Raw genomic sequence first — 20,470 nt, forward strand, 5'->3', positions numbered from 1 at the left:
GGTGGGAGTGTAAATTAGTTCAACTATTGTGGAAGACAGTGTGGTGATTCCTCAAGGATCTGGAACCAGAAATACCATTTGACCCAGCAATCCCATTACTGGGTATATACCCAAAGGATTATAAATCATTCTACTATAAAGACACATGCACACGTATGTTTATTGCAGCACTGTTCACAATAGCAAAGACTTGGAACCAACCCAAATGCCCACCAATGATAGAGTGGATAAAGAAAATGTGGCACATAAACACCACTGAATACTATGCAGCCATAAAAAGGATGAGTTCATGTCATTTGCAGGGACATGGATGAAGCTGGAAACCACCATTCTCAGCAAACTAACACAGGAACAGAAAACCAAACACCACATGTTCTCACTCATAAGTGGGAGCTGAACAATGAGAACACATGGACACAGGGAGGGGAACATCACACACCAGGACATGTCGGGAGGTGGGGGGCTAGGGGAGAGATAGCATTGGGAGAAATACCTAATGTAGATGATGGGTTGATGGGTGCAACAAACCACCATGGCACGTATATACCTATGTAACAAACCTGCACATTCTGCACATGTATCCCAGAACTTAAAGTATAATTAAAAAAAGAATACAAATATAAAAAATGTACAATTATTCCACGTCAATTATAAATCCAATACAACTAAAGAGTGAAGATTTACATGCACTGATATAGATAGTACTTCAAAATATAATAAATGAAATATGAAAGGTATAAAATAGTAATTATCATGTTTAAAGACATATACATACTTTTTCATATAAAGTGTCAAATTTCAAATAAAGTTTTAAATTATTTTGTACTTTTCAATATATCTTCCAAATTTTCTACAGTGAACACATTTCATAATCAGAAGATTTAATAAAACAATATAACTTTTAGTAAAGCACAATGCAAAGAAAATATGCTTGATCATCTTCAAACTCAGGTAATTAAGCATAATAATTTAAAAATTACAAATATAATTGAAGAGTTATATTGAGAAAGCCACTTGCAAACAGTAACTTTTAATAACAGTACTATGCGAAGTAACAGCCTAATTATTATTATATTTTTCTTTATAAATTTGTGTTATGCAAAATTCAAAACTATAAATAATCTAGGAGAATTTATATTAATGGATTTCTGAAAATTCTTAGCTCTATGTTGCTTTATTCAAGAGGTAAAATTTTGGAATGTACCATTGCATAATAAATAAGTCTATTTTTACAGCAAATTAATGCAGGTATACCTGGTACAAGGTGACTTAAACCCTTCCTACTTCTGAGCTGGAGGCAAACATACACTTGGATTCATTCTTCAAGTGTATTTTTCCTCAAGTGAATATTAGCTTCACTGAAAATTTCTGATAATTTTTACTGTTGCTCTATAATAGCTGTATGATAAAAATATATCATAAGAACTAAACTACATAGCAATAAATAAAGATTTTTTAGAGAATTTGTTGTGTTCTTCATCTCAAAGAAAGGTATACTTCTAAGTACTATGTCTTTTAATACTAAAACATTTCACTTTTGACATTTTGAAAATATAATCTACAAAAAACACAAAATGTAAAATTTTAAGTAATGCTTAATTGTGTTGAAATATTATACTGTAGGTTATACACTCTGCTTCTTCAAATCATGTTGTTTTCTGAGTTCAGATATTCAAAGTATTTTCCAGATATTGAAAACTCAGCTTTTCCATCTTATAAATTGTTGGGCCAAGATCTGTCAGCCTTTCAGTTTGCTGTCATCCTAGGCTCCAACAGACTCTTCTGTTTAGTGTAAATCTCATTTCTGAATTAGAAAAGCATGTAACTTAAATCCAGCAATCACACAGTTATAAATGAACCTGACTTTTTTTCTTCATGGGTTCCACTTTCAAGCACTGTATTTCAAGAGAACTAAAGGAAATAAAGCACTGAAGGAAATAAATAGTCTTTGGGAACTTCTTCAGTTTGGGTTGGAGTGTCAGATTTAAAATGTAATTATCTTACCTTTAGAGGGATGTTTTTTATTTTCCTCTGGTCTACGTGACATTCTTTACAGACCTTATTTTCTGAATATTCAAAAAGGAAGGGATCAGGAAATCTCATTTTAACATCAGCTCCTATCTTCTTCAACACCTTAATTTTGAAATATTTTGTTCAAATAAAATATAAATTATAACTTCAAAAAGTCAGCACATGCTCAGTACTTTAAGGAGTTTTTTCCTAAATCATTTTTCTCCTTTCCCATCTTTGCCCCTCCTTTTGTTTCTCAGCTTTACTAGTTAGCTCAGAATCCAGATTCTCCTTATTCAAAACCTCATCACTTTCAGGACATTCACTTTGCAATCTGTAGGTATAATCCCACATCTTCACACATGGGCTGGTGGGCTCAAACACCTTATAAAGTGAAGATATATACCTTTTCCCAGAGCCTGCAATTCCTGATAAAAAATCAGCTTCTATCTTATCGAATCACCCTGAAGCTTTTTAAGGGCAAATGAACTGGCATTGCCAGATAGTATGGCACCTCCAGGCTTGGAGCACTCCAGGCTGCAGAATAGGACATTTGCATCCTTTGACTGTGTTGTCACTTTCTTTGCTCAGCTCGGGTACCTTCCATTACCATTTCAGTAGTCTCTGCTGCTGCTGCTTAGAGATGTCTCTTGTTATCTGAGTCTGCAACATTAAACAAAAAAGACCTAATATTTAGAATGACTAGGTGGATGCTCAGAGCCCAACTCAGGAGGGAAATGAGCTCATTAACAAGGAGGTGGTCTGGACTGCAAAGGAAGATAAAGAGCGGGTGGAGGAGCAGTCTGGAGGAGGAGGTGACCTTTTCCTTGGGCCAGGGGCAACTGGCCTAGACTTTGAGTCACAGCAACAAGAAACATCAAACCATAAGGAAGGTGCAGAAGATGACCCATTGAACACTTCTCACTATCTCAGCTTCCCTTTAGCTTAGTTCCCAGCGGGCTTCTCCTTCTAACATCATTCATTGTCTGAGCAAGTGTGATGGGCAAACATGAAGCCCAATACATGTGCCATTCCAATGAGTTTTCTGGCTCTGCCCATCTTTCTTAACATGCAGAGGTGGTTGAAGCATCCACTACCGGCTGATTGCATTTCCAGTATCCCAACTTTACTGATGCATAAATCTTCGGCTCTCTGCAAGCCTGCCCCATCCCTAGATCTAACTTTAAAGTTAAAAAGAACAGTAATAAAACCTTACCAAGAGATAAACTGGGAAAAAATACACCAATCCACAAAAGAGCATATCTTAGTATAGTGTGCTTCTGAGTGATTTTCATCTTCTGCATTTCTGCTTCTATTTTGCAAACATTCTATAATAACATGTATTCCTTTAATATGGAGAACACAGAAAGGGAAGGTGCTAAATACTTTTGCTAAGAGTTCTAAGATGCAAAAAGGATATTGCATCCTATGTAGAAGTTTTAAGGGCTCTGCTCTTTGTGATGTCTGGCAAGTACAGTATATATCCTATTTGGACACCTATGCATCAGGAGCCAGGTACACTATATTTGTTACATTCTTCATTTTGGTTTTGGCATATAAGTAAATCTGCCATATCCATTCTTCGTGGATGCAAAAATCTCAGAAATAAAATAGGCACTGTAAAAACAATGTTATGGGCCGGACGCAGTGGCTCATGCCTGTAATCCCAGCACTTTGGGAGGCTGAGGTGGGCGGATCACCTGAAGTTGGGAGTTCGAGACCAGCCTGACCAATGTGGAGGAACTCTGTCTCTACTAAAAATACAAAATTAGCTGGGTGTGGTGGCACATGCCTGTAATCCCAGCTACTTGGGAGGCTGAGGTAGGAGAATCACTTGAACCCAGGAGGCGGAGGTTGCACTCCAGCCTGGGCAATAAAAGTGAAACTGTCTAAAAAAAACAAAAAAAAACCAACAAAAAACACTGTGGTATTGCTAAAAACAATAATTTGCTTCCTGATGTTGTGAAAAATCATAAAGCAAACCTAACTATCTGAACACATGTGGTGGGTTAAATATGACATTGGTTTTAATATTTTTACATTATAGAAATTGGGGAGTGACTATTGTTAAGCAGAATAAAAGAGAGATGCTAAACTATATATGGTAGGGTATGGAAGACTATTATAGATCATTTTAGGCCTAGAGAGTCAGAAATTCTAAAATCCTCTCTTACTTCGGCTACAGTTTCCTATGAGATTTTCAAGGAAAACATTTGTGGACTGGGAAACGGCAAATGTGAAATAAGGTACCACTTTATTATATGCTGTGCTTCTTCCTTTATGTCCAGTGCAAAGCTCCCTGGTAAACTGAGTTTAAGTGTGAGAGAACCTCCTCACACTTATCTCAAACCATCTTAGGATCTCTTTGTGACCAGCTTCATGGTGAAGAGATGAGAGCCTGGTGTCACTGTAAGAAAAAATGAGTCAAGGTAGTGTGACCTCCTTCCAAGTCAAGGTGAAGGGTGGGTCCATAGCTTGTCTTATACATAACTGGTGTTGTGAGTGAGGCACTCCTGCTCTCCTTCCCCTCTTCTCTCCAGTTCCCTTTGCCACCCCCCCCCACATTCCTTCTGTTACCCACCTTCCTCCCTTTCTCTTTTTCACCTCTCTCTTCTTTCTTCTCCACCCCTCCTTTTTCCCTCCTCCCTTACCCACCTTCCTCCCTTTCCCTTTTTCACCTCTCTTCTTTCTTCTCCACCCCTCCTTTTTCCCTCCTCCCTTACCCATCCCCATCCCCTTCTACCTTTCCCTTCTTTTCCCTCCATGCCATGTTCCTTTTCCTTGTTCCATTGCTCTCCAAAATCTTGAATGAGTGTCCTCCAACAGAAAAGCTAAGATGTGGGAAATACATCAGAATGTTAATAATAGTTATCTTTTTATTAAATTGTCCTTTTCCTTGTGATCCTCTACTTTCTTCTATGATAAGCATCCCTCTTTTATAGTCAGGAGAAAAGGCTAGATTTTTATAGTATAACACACTTTAATATTTATTTATTTTAGGTTGCAATACAAGAACATGAAAAACAGTATCAAATGAAGTGATCATTTTCAGTGAAAGGGAAGGTAGAACACAATACAAAGAAAACACGGTATCTTTAGTTTACAATTACACAATATAAGATGAAGAAACTTTTTCAAAAATACTATGTTATATTAACACCTCAGTGGTAAACAATAACATCATTATGATTAAATTTATAGGCCACTATATGTCACATACACAAGGTCTCAGTTGAATCAAATGTGGTCTTTTCACATTAGATGTATGCTAATCTTTTTCAAGCAGTCAAACTTCAAAATACACTGTTTTATTTACTATAAGTACTGGATTTCTATAGCAAACTAATGAAGGCACAGCTAGTGCAAGCAGATTTAAACCCTTAGTCTTATGGGCTGGAAAAAAGAAAAAAATAAAACACTTGCATTGGTACTTCATGAACTTTTTTTTTCAAGCAAATATTTGTTTCAGTTAACAATTCTGACAGTTTCACAGCTACAGTCTAACAGAAACATGACCAAAGGACATCACAAAAATCAACACTGTGTAGCACCAAACTAACATGCTTTAGATAATTGACAACAGCTTACATATTTTGAAGAATATTATACTACAACAGCCTAGATAGAATAAACTGGCACTTAGACACTTTTTAGGACTATTTTTAAAATATAGACTACCAAGAAACCACAAAAACATGACTATAAGGAATAATAGTGTTCAGGTTACAGGTCAGGGTTTTACTTTTTTCAAGGCTGTATGAATCTGCTTCACTTCTTGAGATTTTAAGATTCTTGAAAAATCTTTCAGATTGACTTATTTTCTGTATTTCTTGTTTCCATAATGCTTGCCAAATTGATAGTAGGTACCATTGACTTCTCCAGTATAGTAATAGATTGATTTCAGGATGACATTATCATGTAAAATCTGCCCAATTTCAAAGTCCTCATCCAGGATAGCATCTTCTCGTGGTTCCAGCTTCCCAATCATAGGAATCTCAGGAGGACTAAAGAAGTTGAAGAATGATGCATTAGGAACCACTCTTGGCTGGATTTCAATTTCTCCAGTAGCAGTTGTGCGACTCTGCGTAGTTGTCACAGTAACATCTTTTCCTCTTCTCCAGTCTATCTTGCAGCCTTTGCAATCTTCAATTTCCCATCCCCAAGAAAAGAAGGGATCATTGTGATCTGGTTTTGACTTTATTATATATGTCTTCACCAGCACCTCATTTCTGAAGTATGGGTTGGGTAGAAAATGAAATTCAAAGGTGTAACTTACAGGCTGGCCAGGTTTTGAAAACTTCAGGCTAACATCCGACAAGAACTTCAGAATGGGCTCATCATACTTCTGAATCATAGGCCCGAGCTTGTCAACATTCTTTAAAACAATCAGCCAATAGTCAGGAATGCCTTTAGGGTCTTCTCTTTTAGGCTTTCCCTTCCTAGCTCTTTTAAGATCTACACTGTCCTGAAGCCTTTCCTCAGGAACTCTTTTATGAGCCTCTCTTACTGCAGCCCTTGCCTTAGCCTCTGTTGCTTTAGGCTGTTCTTTATCATCTGCCTTTACCTGGGGGACTTCTTTAGGATCTTCTTTTACTTCAGGGGTTGCCTCCATACAGTCTTTAGAATCTGCTTTTTCTTCAGCCTTTACCTCAGGAATTTCTTTAGGAACTTCCTTTTCTTCATCCTTCACCTCAGGAATTTCTTTAGGAACTTCCTTCTCTTCAGCTTTCACCTCTGGGTTTTCTTTAGGGTTTTCTTCTTCCTCACCCTCTAAGGGAGGCATTTCACTAGGGGTGTTATCCTGCACCTCCTCATCACTGCTGAACTCCTCATCCTCTGAATTCCATTCACATTCTTCTTCTGTAGGCTCGTATTCTGCATTGATGATTTGAAACCGCCTATCATACAGAGGCTTGTTGAGTTCAGCATATTTTCTTTCAAGATCATGAATTGCTTTTAAGAACAGGGTATCTACCTTGTCACATTCATCTTGAATGTTTCTAAGCGCTTGCACACGATTTCTAACTGCCTGAGGCAGCCTATCCACGAAATTTGTTCCCAACGGAGCCCGTCGCGCCCTTCCGGAAGGCTCAGGTACCCTCTTCTTTCTATACAAGCGGCTGCGGCTGCTAGTGCTGCCGCTGCTGCTGCTGCTGCTGCCGCTGCCGCTGCTGCTGCCACTAGTGCTGCTGCTGCTGCTGCTGTCACTAGTGCTGCTGCTAGAGCTACTGCTGTCAGATTCTTCCCCAGAATCACTAGTCGAGCTAGCCATCTCCTCTTCGGCAACCCCACGGGCGACAGGTTCCGAGACCATTTTAAAATCTGCTTCTGCCATCTTGCAAGCCTACAAACTATACCAGGGAGACCGCGCGACCAGAGATGGGCAGAAAATGACTCACGGATGCTTGAGTGGCGGCGGCGGAGGCCCGGGCTGCGGAGGTGGCAGCGGCGATGGCAGCAGCGGCGCAGAGCGGAGCTGGAGCTGGGGATGCAGAGGCCGGCGCTGAGGTGGCAGCGGCAGTGGAGGCCTGGGCGACAGCGGTGGCGGCAAGGCCTCTCCCGGCTGCAGCTACAGAGTGCCGAGATGTACCGCAGCCGAATGGCGCAGTATGAGACCCCGAGATCTCTTCTCGTTTTAGATCGCGAGCCCCCTCCCCTTGCAGTCAGACCTCCCGTTAATTTCGTTCCCAGTGTGCCTTTAGTTCGCTCCTCATTTGCTGGTCCACCTTAATTGACAAACCGTACGCCCAACGAACGGCCAAACGCCACTACTCCTGGCTCCGCCCACCTTCCCAGACGTCGCTCGCTGGCTGAGGTGCGACCCCCTGGAAGGTGTCCCCCTGCCCCCCAAAAAGTCTATATTTATAGTTTTATAATTAAAAAAGAAAAAAAAAGCGTAGACATGAGGTAAAAATACCAGCCATAGTTCCTAACAAGGGCAAAAGAGGCGTGTCTTCCTTCTCCCATCCGCCCACCCTGAATTCCCGTTTAGTTTGTCACGGGTCTCTTGACAAAAAGCTGTAAAAAAAAAAAAAAAAAAAAAAATTGAATGAAAATGGTCCAAATGGCGTCATTGGGTAGTGTGACTATGGACGATTTAAAAACAAAACGATTTTCTCTAAATATTCTATGAGCATGCATTTTTACACTGGATAAAAAAGGGGAGAGTCGGTTATTGGCAGAGGAGGGAGGGACTAGACAGCAGGCGTATTGCATTCCACGAAGCTGATTTAATAAGTGCTGTCTGTGATGTTTGGCAAGCCTGGTTTATATCCATCTACAAGGTTTGCGAACCCATGTTGCCGTGAGTCAGTTACACCATTTTTATTATATTTCTCTTTTTAGGCTGGCATATTATATACCCCAACCTTGCTGCTAACTTGCCACGTAGCCCTTCTCAATGCTTGTAACAACCTTGTAGATAAAACAAAGAGGTATTAAATGTTAGGTAGTATTGTTTTAAAAGCAAATGATTTGCGTTATACTTTTGTGCAGCAGGTTTCAATTCCAAGAACAGTGGGATGGGAGGGGGAATTTGTGCTAATGAATGTGCATCTTCTGTCAGTGTATGCGATGTCATCTGCCACCAATTTCCTTCTAATGTTGTAAAATTCTAGCCATACTATAGTATGATTTACAAGTCCAGTAATATGTGAATAAACTTTTGCAAAATGAAGTTTAAAAACGGGTATTTGTTATTTTTATTTACAGGATTTTTTTTTCTGCTACAGAACAACTCCCTTGGTACAATAAAAAAGACGAGTATTTACTTTTCATTGAAAGGTAAGGATCATATTTAGCACATTTTAAAGAATGACAAAAATTACTCATCTCCATCTGAATAAAAGTTTACAGGATACAGTCATTTAAAGATTTATTTTAGAGAATTATCTTGATAATTCTATGGAAACAGGAAAATCCACAGAGGTAATTTGGCATACTAATGTAGACAATTACATATTTAACTGCATTAACTATCTAAACCTGGTCATAGAATACAAGTGGTAAATTAAAATATGAAATATGATAAATTATTCATTTCAAATGAGGAAATGTATTAGATTAATCTTTATAGAATTTGTGCTTTGTCATGTAATCACGTTTTTTAAAAGTTAGGAAACGCTTTTCTGTTTCATAAATGCATTTACTTTTATTGTTTATCTCTAATTGTCAAAGTCTGTGAACATTACAAAGATAAAACAATATAGAAAATTCCAACAGTAGTAAAAACACACAATCTTAACCACCAAATGATAAGAATTACTAGCATTTTGATGCACTTCCTTCCAGAAATTTCCTTGTGCATATACATACCTGCCTATTTATGTATACTGCTTTATCTATGTGACACCATATTATGTTTTGTAATCTTTTCATTTAATTTATCAATTACTAGTGGCTATATTTTCATGGCAAATGATCGACATCTTATTTTTAAGTAAGTGCATATTCCATGGAAATAATTGCCTTAATTTATTTGACCAGATTCCTGTTATAGGGTGGCCATTTCTATACCATCTCTCCCCTTAAATACGTACTATTTTCCTGCTATAATCAAAGTGTCCCTGGATACCTAAAGCATGTATTTCTATGCACTTGTGAAAATTGGTCATAAGATAAATTCCTAGAAATGGATGGCTTGGGGATGGTCATTTCATATTATGAAATTATTATTGTATACATATTGCCAAACTCTCTGCAGAATTATTATCACAATTTACAGTTCCAACAGTGCATAAAGTTCATTTTTTTGTTATTCAACTAATATATTTTTGTGCCTGTCATATGCCGGGCAAATGTGGTAGAGGATTGTAGTATAATGGTGAATGAAATTTACTAAGTGCATATCCTTTCGTTGAATAATTTTAATCAAAACATATGTTATAGAAACAATGATTTACATCATTGGTGTTATACCATAAATATTGTTCTGAAACTTACTGTTTTTATTTTAAATTATGGAGATTTAAAAAAATGTATGCTCTTATGTTTTAAACTTTGTAGCATTAGGAATTAGTATTTTAGAGTCAGTCACGAGTTAGGGATCCAGATTTTTAAAATATTTATTTTTATTAGCTAGCTAATTCTTCTGGTACCATTTATTTGGTAATCTTTCTATCTCCTGCTTACTTGAAATGCTATTTTGATCACATTAAATAAATTGCTTGGGTCTGTCTCTAAATTCTTTTCTGATCCATTGGTCAGACGTTTTCTGCAAACAACTAATGAGTCGGTTTTAAGATAACTTTACATTTTGTGAAGATGATATGTGTTCATTGATAAAGTCAGACAATACATTGAAATACAAAGAAGAAATTAAAAGTAACTCAAAATACCACTGAGAAGTAATCACTACTTACATTTGTAATCAACATCTCCAAATTAATTTATCAATATTATGTATTCGTATTTCTTAGATTAGTGGTAAGATTGTCTTTTCATATATTTATGTTTTTTTTGAGAATTGTCTATTCATATTTTTTTTCCACTGAATTAAGCAAGAAATTAATCAGTGGTGAAATCCTAAAGGTAAAATGATTTTGGCCTTGACTTACTTAAGACAACTATGATTTCTTCAGGAAATAATGCATGATATTGGGCAAATGTGACTAAATTACTTTCAGTTACTTTCATATTAAAATTTGTTGGTTTTTTTTTTTTGGATACTTGCGGGGTTTTTTGGATGCTTTTCAAGGATTACAGATTACTACTTAACCACTCACACTGATCCTGGAAAAGTTTGGAATGGAACATGGAGATGAAAAATAGAAAAAAGCTTACAAAAACATCATGCAAAAATAATGTACTAATCAACAATTGTTATTTTCAATTTGGAATTATTTTTTCCAGATATAGGCAATGAAAATGGTTGAAAGTAGATGACTTTTTCTAATCACAATTCTCTACTTTAGTTGTGTATACATAAGTATCTTGTAACACACTTATTTTTGTAGCCTTTTTTTTGGTCAATTAGTTTATTTAATTTTATGTAGTAGGTATCTAAAAGAAAATAAGCTTTTTCTTCATAATCAATTTAATTGATGCATTATATCCTATTTGTTCTACTGTGAAATATAAGTATTAGTTTTATCATATCATATGCTTGTTTTTCTTAATAAGATTAGATATAAATTATTTGCATAGTGATATGTTTTTTGTTCAATTAACAGATGATTTTTTGGGGGGGGCTAAATGTTCATGCTTCTACATGAGATGATACATAACACAGAATCTGATAGTATACTCAGACTGAACATAGTATATTAACATCTGTTGATACCTCCCTTAATATGAACATACACACAATCCCTTCCACCACCCACTCCTACCACACAAACACACAAGGTATATAATGACAAGTGTAGCAGCATTATCTTTTTTTGTAGGTATCTAAGAAGCAAAGCATTGCAAGTTCATTTATTTTTGAATGACTTCCTCCTGTTCTTCTTGGACAAGTTGTATCTGAATACACAAGTTAATTCTTTTTTAAAAACCATTTTATTGATGGATAATAGGCACACAATAAATGTGTGTATCTGTGAAAGTATCACCACAGACAAAATAATGAAAATTGTGTCATCCCTGAAAGTTTCCTCATATGCCTTTGAATCCCTCCTCTTGTCCCTAGATATTCACTGATCTGTTTTCTGTTCCTATAGATGAATTTGCATTTTCTAAAATTTTATATAAGTGGAATAATGTAGTATGTTCCTCTTTTTGCCTGTCTTTGCAGACGTATTTTGAAATTTACCCATGTTGTTGTGTGTATCAGGAGTTTATTTTTCCTGTTTACTGCTGAGTAATTATTCATTACTTGGCAATACTACAATTTGTTGATGGGCATTTTTGTTGTTTTGAGTTCTGGGCTACTACAAATAAGGCTGCTATGATCATTGGTATATAAGTTTTGTATGGACATATGTTTTAATTTCTTTTAGAAAAATACATAGGAGTGGAATGACTGGATCACATGGTAGGCATATGTTTCACTTTTTAAGAAATTACCTGTTTTCCAAAGTGGTTGTTTTGCATTTCCACCAGTAGTGCTCACATTTGATATGGGCAGTGTTTTAAAAGTTAGCCATTCTAATAAGTATTCAGTAGTATTTCATTGTGATCTTAATTTATATTTCTTTGATGACTAATGATGTTGAATACCTTTTCATGTGCTGATTTGCCATCCACATATCTTTTTTGGTGAAGTGACCATTTGTATTTTGTCCATTTAAAAAAAAGGATTGTTGTTTTATCATTAAGTTTTGATAGTTCTTTGTATACTCTGGATGCAAGTTCTTTATCAGTTATAGCTTCTGCAAATATTTTCTCTCAGACTGTGTATTTTCTTTGCATTCTCTTAAGGGTGCCTTTTACTGTTTTTAAAGAGGAAACGTTAGTAATTTTTATATTGATACATCATATTTTGGGGGCACATGTGATTTCAATACATGAATACAATGTGTAATGGTCAAATCAGGGTAATTGGGATAAGAAGTTTGCAATTTCGATGAAGTCCAGTTTATCTTGTTTTTCTTCTATGGAGCATACTTTGTGTGTCATCTCTTAGAAATCTTTGCTTAACCCAAAGTCACAATTATTTTCTTCCATTTTTTTTAAGTTTTATACTTTTAGGTTTTGCATTTAGGTCTGATACATTTTTGCAAAAAGTACAAGGTATGGATTGAAGGTTTATTTCTTTTGATATAGATATGCAGTTGTTCCAGCACTATTTGTTGAATAGACCGTCTTTTCACCACTGATTTGCCTTTGCACATTGGTCAAAATTAGCTGTCCTTGTATGTGTGGGTCTATGTTGGAAGCTCTGATCTGTTCCTTTGTGTACTGATTTTAATGACACAATCGGTAGTTATCCATTTGTTAGATGCATTTGGGAAAGAATGAGAACAAAATTGTGTGATAACAGAATTTCATTACAATGGAGACAGTCACAGGAGCTGGATCTTCATCCTTGACCTTTCACTTCAGCTCCCAACTATGTGAGATAAAGGGTCAGATAACAGCAGTAAAAACCTAGAAAATAAATAACAAAAAGAAACATAAATGTTCTTCTATTTTGTGGAGTTGCCAGTGTGTAGATGTCCATAGCCCAGCCACAAGAATGGTAGTTAGCATTATTCAGGAGCACAAATAATGCCCTTGTTTTTCTCACTCCTGATAAAGAGAGACCTGCTTGCAAAAATGGAAATATTGAATAGAAAGTATCTTTAAGCTGTTAATAAATTATAGTTAAAAAAAGAATAGTAATAAAACATTGGTTGTTATGATGTTACTATTATTAATAGTAACAAATAAAACATTGGTTGTTTTATAACATTTCAAACCATAGCAGTGGTTTTCAAACAAAAATATTTCATTTTATACTTATTCCCATAATACGGATATACTCAAATTAACAGAATATGGTATGTTGTTATAGATTTTTATTTTTTAAGGAAACATTTCTGAATTGCGTTTCTAGCAATATACCCTTAACTGCATGGAGTTTAAAAGGGAAGTTTAATGCAACATAAGATAAGGAAAATTGTTTCCCAATTTGGATATTTAACATAGCGCTATTTTTTAAAGAAATTTTAATTGTCGTGTAAAAATTACATATATTTTGCCATATAACATGATGTTTTGGTATATGTATACGTTGTTGAATGACTAAATCAAGCATTTTAACATATATATTACCTTAAATACTTATTTTTTTCTGGTGAGAACACTCAAAATCTCTCTTACCTCATTCCTGTCTAACTGAAATGTGTCTTTTTTTTTTTTGAGACGGAGTCTCGCTTTGTTGCCCAGGCTGGAGTGCAGTTTGTGATCTCGGCTCACTGCAACCTCCACCTCTCAGGTTCAAGTGATTCTCCTGCCTCAGTCTCCCGTGTAGCTGGGGCTTCAGGTGTGTACCACCACTCCTGGCAAATTTTTTTTTTTTTTTTTTTTTTTTTAGTAGAGACAGGGTTTCACCATATTAGCCAGGATGGTCTCCATCTCCTGATCTCGTGATCCGCCCACGTTGGTCTCCCAAATTGCTGGGATTACAGGCATGAGCCACTGCACCAGGCCATGTTGTTTCTTTTGACAGTATCTCCTCAAACCCCCAACTCCCAATTGTCTAGTAACCACCCATTTTACTCTTTGTTTCTATGAATGTGACATTTTTATGCTCCACATGTAAGTGAGATCACATGGTATTTGTCTGTGCCTGGCTTATTTCACTTAGCATATTGTTCTCCAGATTTGTCTATGTTGCCACAAATGACAAGATTTCCCTTTTTAAAGTCTGATCAATACTTTACTGTGTATACATACCATATTTTCTTTATCCATTCATCAACTGATGGACACTTAGGTTTATTCCATATCTTGGCTATTGTACCTAATGCTGCAATGAAAATGGGAGTACAGATATCTCTTCAATGTATTCATTTCATATCCTTTGGATATATCCTCAGTACTGGGATTACTAGGTCATATGGTAGTTCCATTCTTACAGTAGTTTTGAGGAATGTCCATACTGTTTTCCATAATGGCTATACTAATCCACATTACCAGCAACAGTTTACAAGGGTTAACTTTTCTCCACATCCTCACCAACACTTACCTTTCGTCTTTTTGATAATAGCTGTCCTAACAGGCATGAGATGATATCTCATTATGGTTTTAATTTGCATTTACCTGATGATTAGTGATGTCAAGTATTTTTTCATATACCTATTGGCGATTTGTATGCCTTTTGAAAAACATCTCTTCAGATCTTTTACTCATTTTTAAAAAATTATGTTTTTTAAAATTACTGAGTTGTTTGAGTTCCTTATATATTTTGAATATTTAACTCCTTATCATATGTTTGGTTTGCAAATATATTCTGCCATTCCATACGTTGCCTCTTTACTCATTTACTTCCTTTATTGTGCAAAAACTTTTTAGTTTGATGTGATGCCTTTTGTCTATTTTTGCTTTTGTTGCTAATGCTAGTTTTGAATGTACAAACAGCGTACATTTTTCAAAAATGTAAAACCACATCACGGAAGAATACTTTTACAAGGGTAATCAAGAAGTTTTTGCCTGTAGTACTCATCTGAAGAATTTCCATCCTACAGTTCAAATAAAGCAAGCCTTTTTATTGCAAGTTTGAAAGTATTTTATTTAATTTTACTATAAAGGAAGGAAAAATCCAAAGACTTTGAAAAATGGACAATGTTTACAATATATATAGACATATCTTATGTGCATATGATATATATGTATATATCTTATATGATATCTTAGATATATTCTATCTATCTATCTATCTATCTATCTTTGCAATGGCTATTTCCCCATTTTGCAATTTATTTGGACAAAATGGAGGAAGCCCAAAGTGACATTTTCTGCTGATTTTTTTCCAGACTATCCAAATATATTTAATTAATTTCATTAGGTACCTCCTCTCAGAAAAAAATTAGTTGTTCTCCATTCTGGCAGATGTTTCTATGAAAGTATATGTTTAGTAAGTAGTATAGACTAATGCTTCAGCAAATCTAGTATTGATACTTTCAAGATGATGATAGCTAACACTTCACAGTTCTCTAAGAAGTGAGTAAACAAACAAGATGTCAATGAACTAATTGTTGCTTTTGGTTAAAAAATCTGCTTGTCAGAGAAAGAAGAAATAGAGGCCTACATTCTCTAGATTCATTACTTTGATTTAGCAACTGTCTTAAAACAGGTGTAAACAAAATTTTAAAATTATAATATTGACCACTTTTGTCTGTCTTCTCTTATAAGCAGCATTTGTCTATCTAAAAGAATAAGCATTTTTTTGTTTGTTTAGAGGTAACTGGATACCTTAATTAAAACTGTTTCATTATCTACATCATGAGAATGTGTTTAGCCTTCTTTGTAAGAAAGATTAAATATGACATGACAAGAGAATTACATAAATGATTAGACTATCTGACCAATCTGCTTGTAGCAGCCCCCAAACTGCCCCTTAGCCTCTCAGATATGCTATACATAGTTCTTTGAAAGGTCTTTCTGAAAACACTTATATCCTTGCCCTAATCCCAAATTTTTAGTGATACTTCACTGTCTTGAATCAAACCAGTGTATAAGTACAAGCTGTGTCCTTTACCCTCCAGTGACCTTGGGCACATTTCTTAACTCTCTATGCCTCAATTTCCTCATCTGTAGAATGGGGATAATAATAGTACCCATCTCACAGAGCAATGGTGAGCTTGAAATGACATAATACATGTAAAATTCTGATAACATAGTGCATGTCCAAACAGTTTTTACTAAACTTATCTTCTCCAGGAATAGTTACCCAGTGGAACATAGTTCTTTAACTCTTTCTTTCCTTCAGAGCTTATTTGCTTGGAGTGTATTACATTTTTGTGAGCTTTATGATAAACATTATAACAGAACCACATAGGTCATTTATTGTGTGTACACACACATGTTCTTTTCCTATGTATATTTTAAATTTACCTAGGAAAAGGACCAAGATGTTTTCTTATTTATAATCCTCTGTCCTTGCTCAGAGTATTGCTCTGCACAAGAATACATTTAGTACTGTACTAATTAACTTCTTAAACAAATGAACTGGCTTCCTTACAGCAGTACCATTTTTTCTTTTTTTGAGACAAAGTTTTGCTCTTGTTGCCCATGCTGGAGTGCAATGGTGTGATCTCGGCTCACTGCAACCTCCATCTCCCGGGTTCAAGCCATTCTCCTGCCTCAGCCTCCCAAATAGCTGGGATTACAGGCATTCACCACCATGCCCAGCTAATTTTTGTATTTTTGATAGAGACGGGGTTTAACCATGTTGGTCAGTTGGCCTCGAACTCCTGACTTCAAGTGATCCACCTGCCTCGGCCTCCCAAAGTGCTGGGATTACAGGAGTGAGCCACCGCGTTCAGCCAGCAGTACCATTTTTACTTGCTGTTCAAATAAAATTCATTTTTAGCCTTTAGTTGCACTCTAATTTTATTTAACAGTTGTCTCTTAATTGTGCCTGATTTACTAATGTGTAATTGTCATGCAACAAATTACATTAGTTTACTAAATTTTCAGGTTTTAAAGAATTGGTGTTTTACCAACCAACTTCTAAATAGTAACACCTCACAAACTATTAATAGTTAGGAGGACACACAGAGTCTTCAGAAGAAAAATTTTGAAATCTAATGATGATCCACATTTAATATTAAATTAAAATGTCTGTTTATTTAACCCTTTCATTTCATTAGTATTTTCTTTCTAAAGGACAGTATTTTAGATAAGTATTGCAAAATTGCTTTACATGTAATGAGCATTTAAAGGAAAATATAGATCAGATTACCAGAGCTTATTTTAATAAACAGTACTCTATCTCATAAAATGGCTACCCTAATAACCCAGTTACTTTTATTCTTATCAGAATCTGTTGCTTGAATTAAGCATAATCAAACTTGCCACATTGCCTTTTCCTGTCTCATAAATTATGGAAAACAACTTCCCTCCAATTTCTTTATTGTTTGAAAGATGCTTTTCTTTGGAAAGTCAAATCATATTTCTATTATAATCATAAAAATTATGCATGCTTGTTTTTTGAGGAACCTCCATACTGTTCTCCATAGTGGCTGTACTAGTTCACTACTTAAAGTGTATAAGAGTTCCCTTTTCTATGCATCATCACCTGCATTTGTTAATTTTTATCTTTTTTATAATAGCCATCCTAACTGGGGTGAAATGATATCTCTTTGTGGTTTTGATTTGCATATCCCTGATGATTAGTGATGTTGAACATGTTTTCATATATTTGTTGGCCATTTGCATGTCTTCTTTTGAAATGTCTATTCAGATAATTCGCCAATTTTTGAAATGGGTTTTTTTTTGGCTGTTTTGAGTTCTTTGTATATTCTTGATATTAATTCCCTGTTGTATGAATACTTTGCAAATATTTTCTCCCATTCTCTAGGTAGACTTTTCACATTGTTGATTGTTTCCTTTGCTGTGCATAAGCTGTTTAGTTTGATATAGTCCCATTTGTTTACTTTTGCTTTTGTTGCCTGTGTTTTTGAGGTCTTATTCATAAAGCCTTTTCCCAAACCAGTGTCCTGAAGCATTTACTCTATGTTTTCTTGTAATAGATTTATAGTCTTGTGTCTTACATGTAAGTCTGATCCATTTTGAGTTTATTGTTGTATAGGCAGAGAGGTGGGGGAGTCTAGTTTCAGTTTTCTGCCTATGGTTATCCAATTTTCCCAGCACTATTTATTGAAGAGTCTGCCCTTTCCCAATGAGTGTTCTTGGAATCTTTGTCAAAAATCAGTTGGCTGTAGATATGTGGATTAATGTTTTGATATTCTGTTCTGTTCTATTGAACTACGTGCCTCTTTTTATGCCAGAAGTCAATTTTTTTTAATACAAAAATCAGTTATTGAAACATTTAGATGGTTGGGAAAATGCCAGAAACCAGAGCTTAAGGGCATATCTGCCTTGGTAACTTAGAACAAAAGAGCTGGTTCTCAATATGTAAAAAAGATGTCCATAATAGAGTTTCAAATGAAAAAAGCAAGTTGTGAGACAATATCTATTATTTGCTCCCATCTATATAAAAAAAGTATAGATGCATATATGTTCTGTGCATGTGTGTTTGTTTTCATTCACATAGAAAAATGTCTGACAATATATACACCAAACCAGTGAAATTAGATTGAAGGAAAAGCTTTAACTTTGTATTTTCTATTCTGAATCACGTTTTGAATTTTTAAAACAAGCATATATTATTTTTATAATTAAAAAAACATTTAACACAATAATGAATAACATTGTTTGTTTAAATTGGGTCATTATTTGGTCAAAGTTTATATAGAAAGCTGAAATAGTGTTTCAATTACTACTTTTGCAAAAGAGGAACTATCTTTCACTTGAACAGCACTCATACTGGCTGCTCTGAGGTATTATCATATATGGGTGCCATGTAAATTGTACAATTTTTAAAGAGCTTATGCTTTATTCTGATTGGTATTTGAAGCTTTTATGCATCGTTGTTCTTTCCAAAAAGCATGGTATTTTCTTGGGATGACAATAAATTTATCAGAGGCAGTACTGTCCTCCTCTCCATTATGTTCACAGTCTAAGTTCTGTGAAATTACTTTTAATTGTTTCTTCTTATTTCAAAACTTCTATTCTTTTTCTTATTGACTCGTACAGCTGTTTTTAATGGAGAAAAATGACTCTTGCTTCTAGAGACTTTTCTTACCTGAAAAATGAAGATCGTGAGTTGGCTAACCATTCTTCTGAAAAGTTTATTTTTACTCTTGTAGGAAAAAACTTGAGCCAATTTCTACAAATGTCTATCTTAATTTTATGATCTCCTTTTTTCCTGTAGTTTTGTGATGATTTGAAGAAATTTCAACCTATAAAATATTGCTCGATCATAAAATCACTAGGCAGATTGCACTTTTTCTGCAAATGATGTGTACCTAATTTAGCTGCAAATGATCTATGCATGCTTATAAGTTTATAATATGCTTACCAAGAGATTCTGTTTAATTCAGTAAGACTTATGCTTACTGGACTGAAATTTGAAGTCATTGGACCAAAGTTATTATAAAATAGTAAAAAGAAAAATTAATAGGATGCAAATTTCAGAGAGATAGCCATGAAAACTGATAGAATATTCTAATAATTGTTCCCTTCTACACTGTCTTACGTTCCAACCATCATTTCACTGTTTAGACTTCTGTCATTTCCCACATGGATTATTCACCTCACCTTCTTCATTTATCTTCCAACCTCAAGCTCTCTTGCTTCCCTTCCAGCCTACATACTCTGAAATTAACCCTTTTGCCAGGAATGCTAGCTCATGCCTGTAATCCCAGCACTTTGGGAGGCCAAGGCGGACAGATCACTTGAGGTCAGGGGTTCAAGACCAGCCTGGCCAACATGGTGAAACTTGGTCTCTACTGAAAATACAAAAATTAGCTGGGCGTGGTGGCAGGCACCTGTAATCCCAGTTATTCGGGAGACTGAGGCAGAGAATCACTTGAACCTGGGAGGCGGAGGCTGCAGTGAGCCTAGATGGCGCCACTGCACTCCAGCCAGGGTGACAGAGTGAGACTCCATCTCAAAAAAAAAAAAAAAAAAATAACCCTTTTAAAATGTAATTTTCTTTATATCATACCCTTCTCTAAAATCTGCAGTCACTTCTCATTTAAAGCCAGAATGACATAGGGATAAGAACATCAGTTTTGAAGATTTAAATTAGAGTTTAAACCTTGGCCTGACACATAGCCTCTAGTAGGTAATTTTATACAACTTAGATTCCAGAGTCAAACATACCCACATTTACCACTTGCTAGCTGTGTGGCCTTGGGAATTTACTAAATTTCACAAATACAAAGTCTTCTTTTCAGTGAAATGTGGAAAATAATACATAGCTATGTCAATTAGGACTTTTTAGTTACAAGCAACAGAAATAGACTCT

At 35.4% G+C, this 20,470-nt stretch overlaps 2 protein-coding genes across 8 annotated transcripts in view; one reads left to right on the forward strand and one right to left on the reverse strand.

Moving 5' to 3' along the window:
* Positions 1-4,970: 4,970 nt before the first annotated feature.
* Positions 4,971-7,604, reverse strand: NAP1L3 (nucleosome assembly protein 1 like 3). Its single transcript, XM_003810373.5, has one exon. It carries the CDS (start codon positions 7,343-7,345, stop codon positions 5,825-5,827), a length of 1,521 nt encoding a protein of 506 aa, XP_003810421.1. The 5' UTR covers positions 7,346-7,604; the 3' UTR covers positions 4,971-5,824.
* An 85-nt stretch (positions 7,605-7,689) lies between these two features.
* FAM133A (family with sequence similarity 133 member A) overlaps positions 7,690-20,470 on the forward strand; it is a 39,480-nt gene continuing 26,699 nt past the window's right edge. For 3 of the 7 annotated variants that reach the window (XM_003810375.3, XM_034950568.2, XM_034950569.3), the window contains exons 1-2: positions 8,188-8,314; positions 8,722-8,793. The gene's annotated coding sequence lies outside the window, so the exon portion shown is untranslated. Of the gene's footprint in view, positions 7,826-8,162; positions 8,445-8,721; positions 8,794-20,470 lie in introns of those variants that run through there. The other 4 variants (XM_034950565.2, XM_034950570.2, XM_014343501.3 and 1 more) reach the window with 3 other exon arrangements.

This window comes from Pan paniscus, chromosome X, assembly GCF_029289425.2.
Source record: "Pan paniscus chromosome X, NHGRI_mPanPan1-v2.0_pri, whole genome shotgun sequence".
NCBI classification, from domain to species: Eukaryota; Metazoa; Chordata; class Mammalia; order Primates; family Hominidae; genus Pan; species Pan paniscus.

What these genes read in the sequence shown, in the direction of transcription:
- NAP1L3 (XM_003810373.5), bottom strand. Translation starts at nt 7,345, where the DNA reads ATGGCAGAAGCAGATTTTAAAATGGTCTCGGAACCTGTCGCCCGTGGG.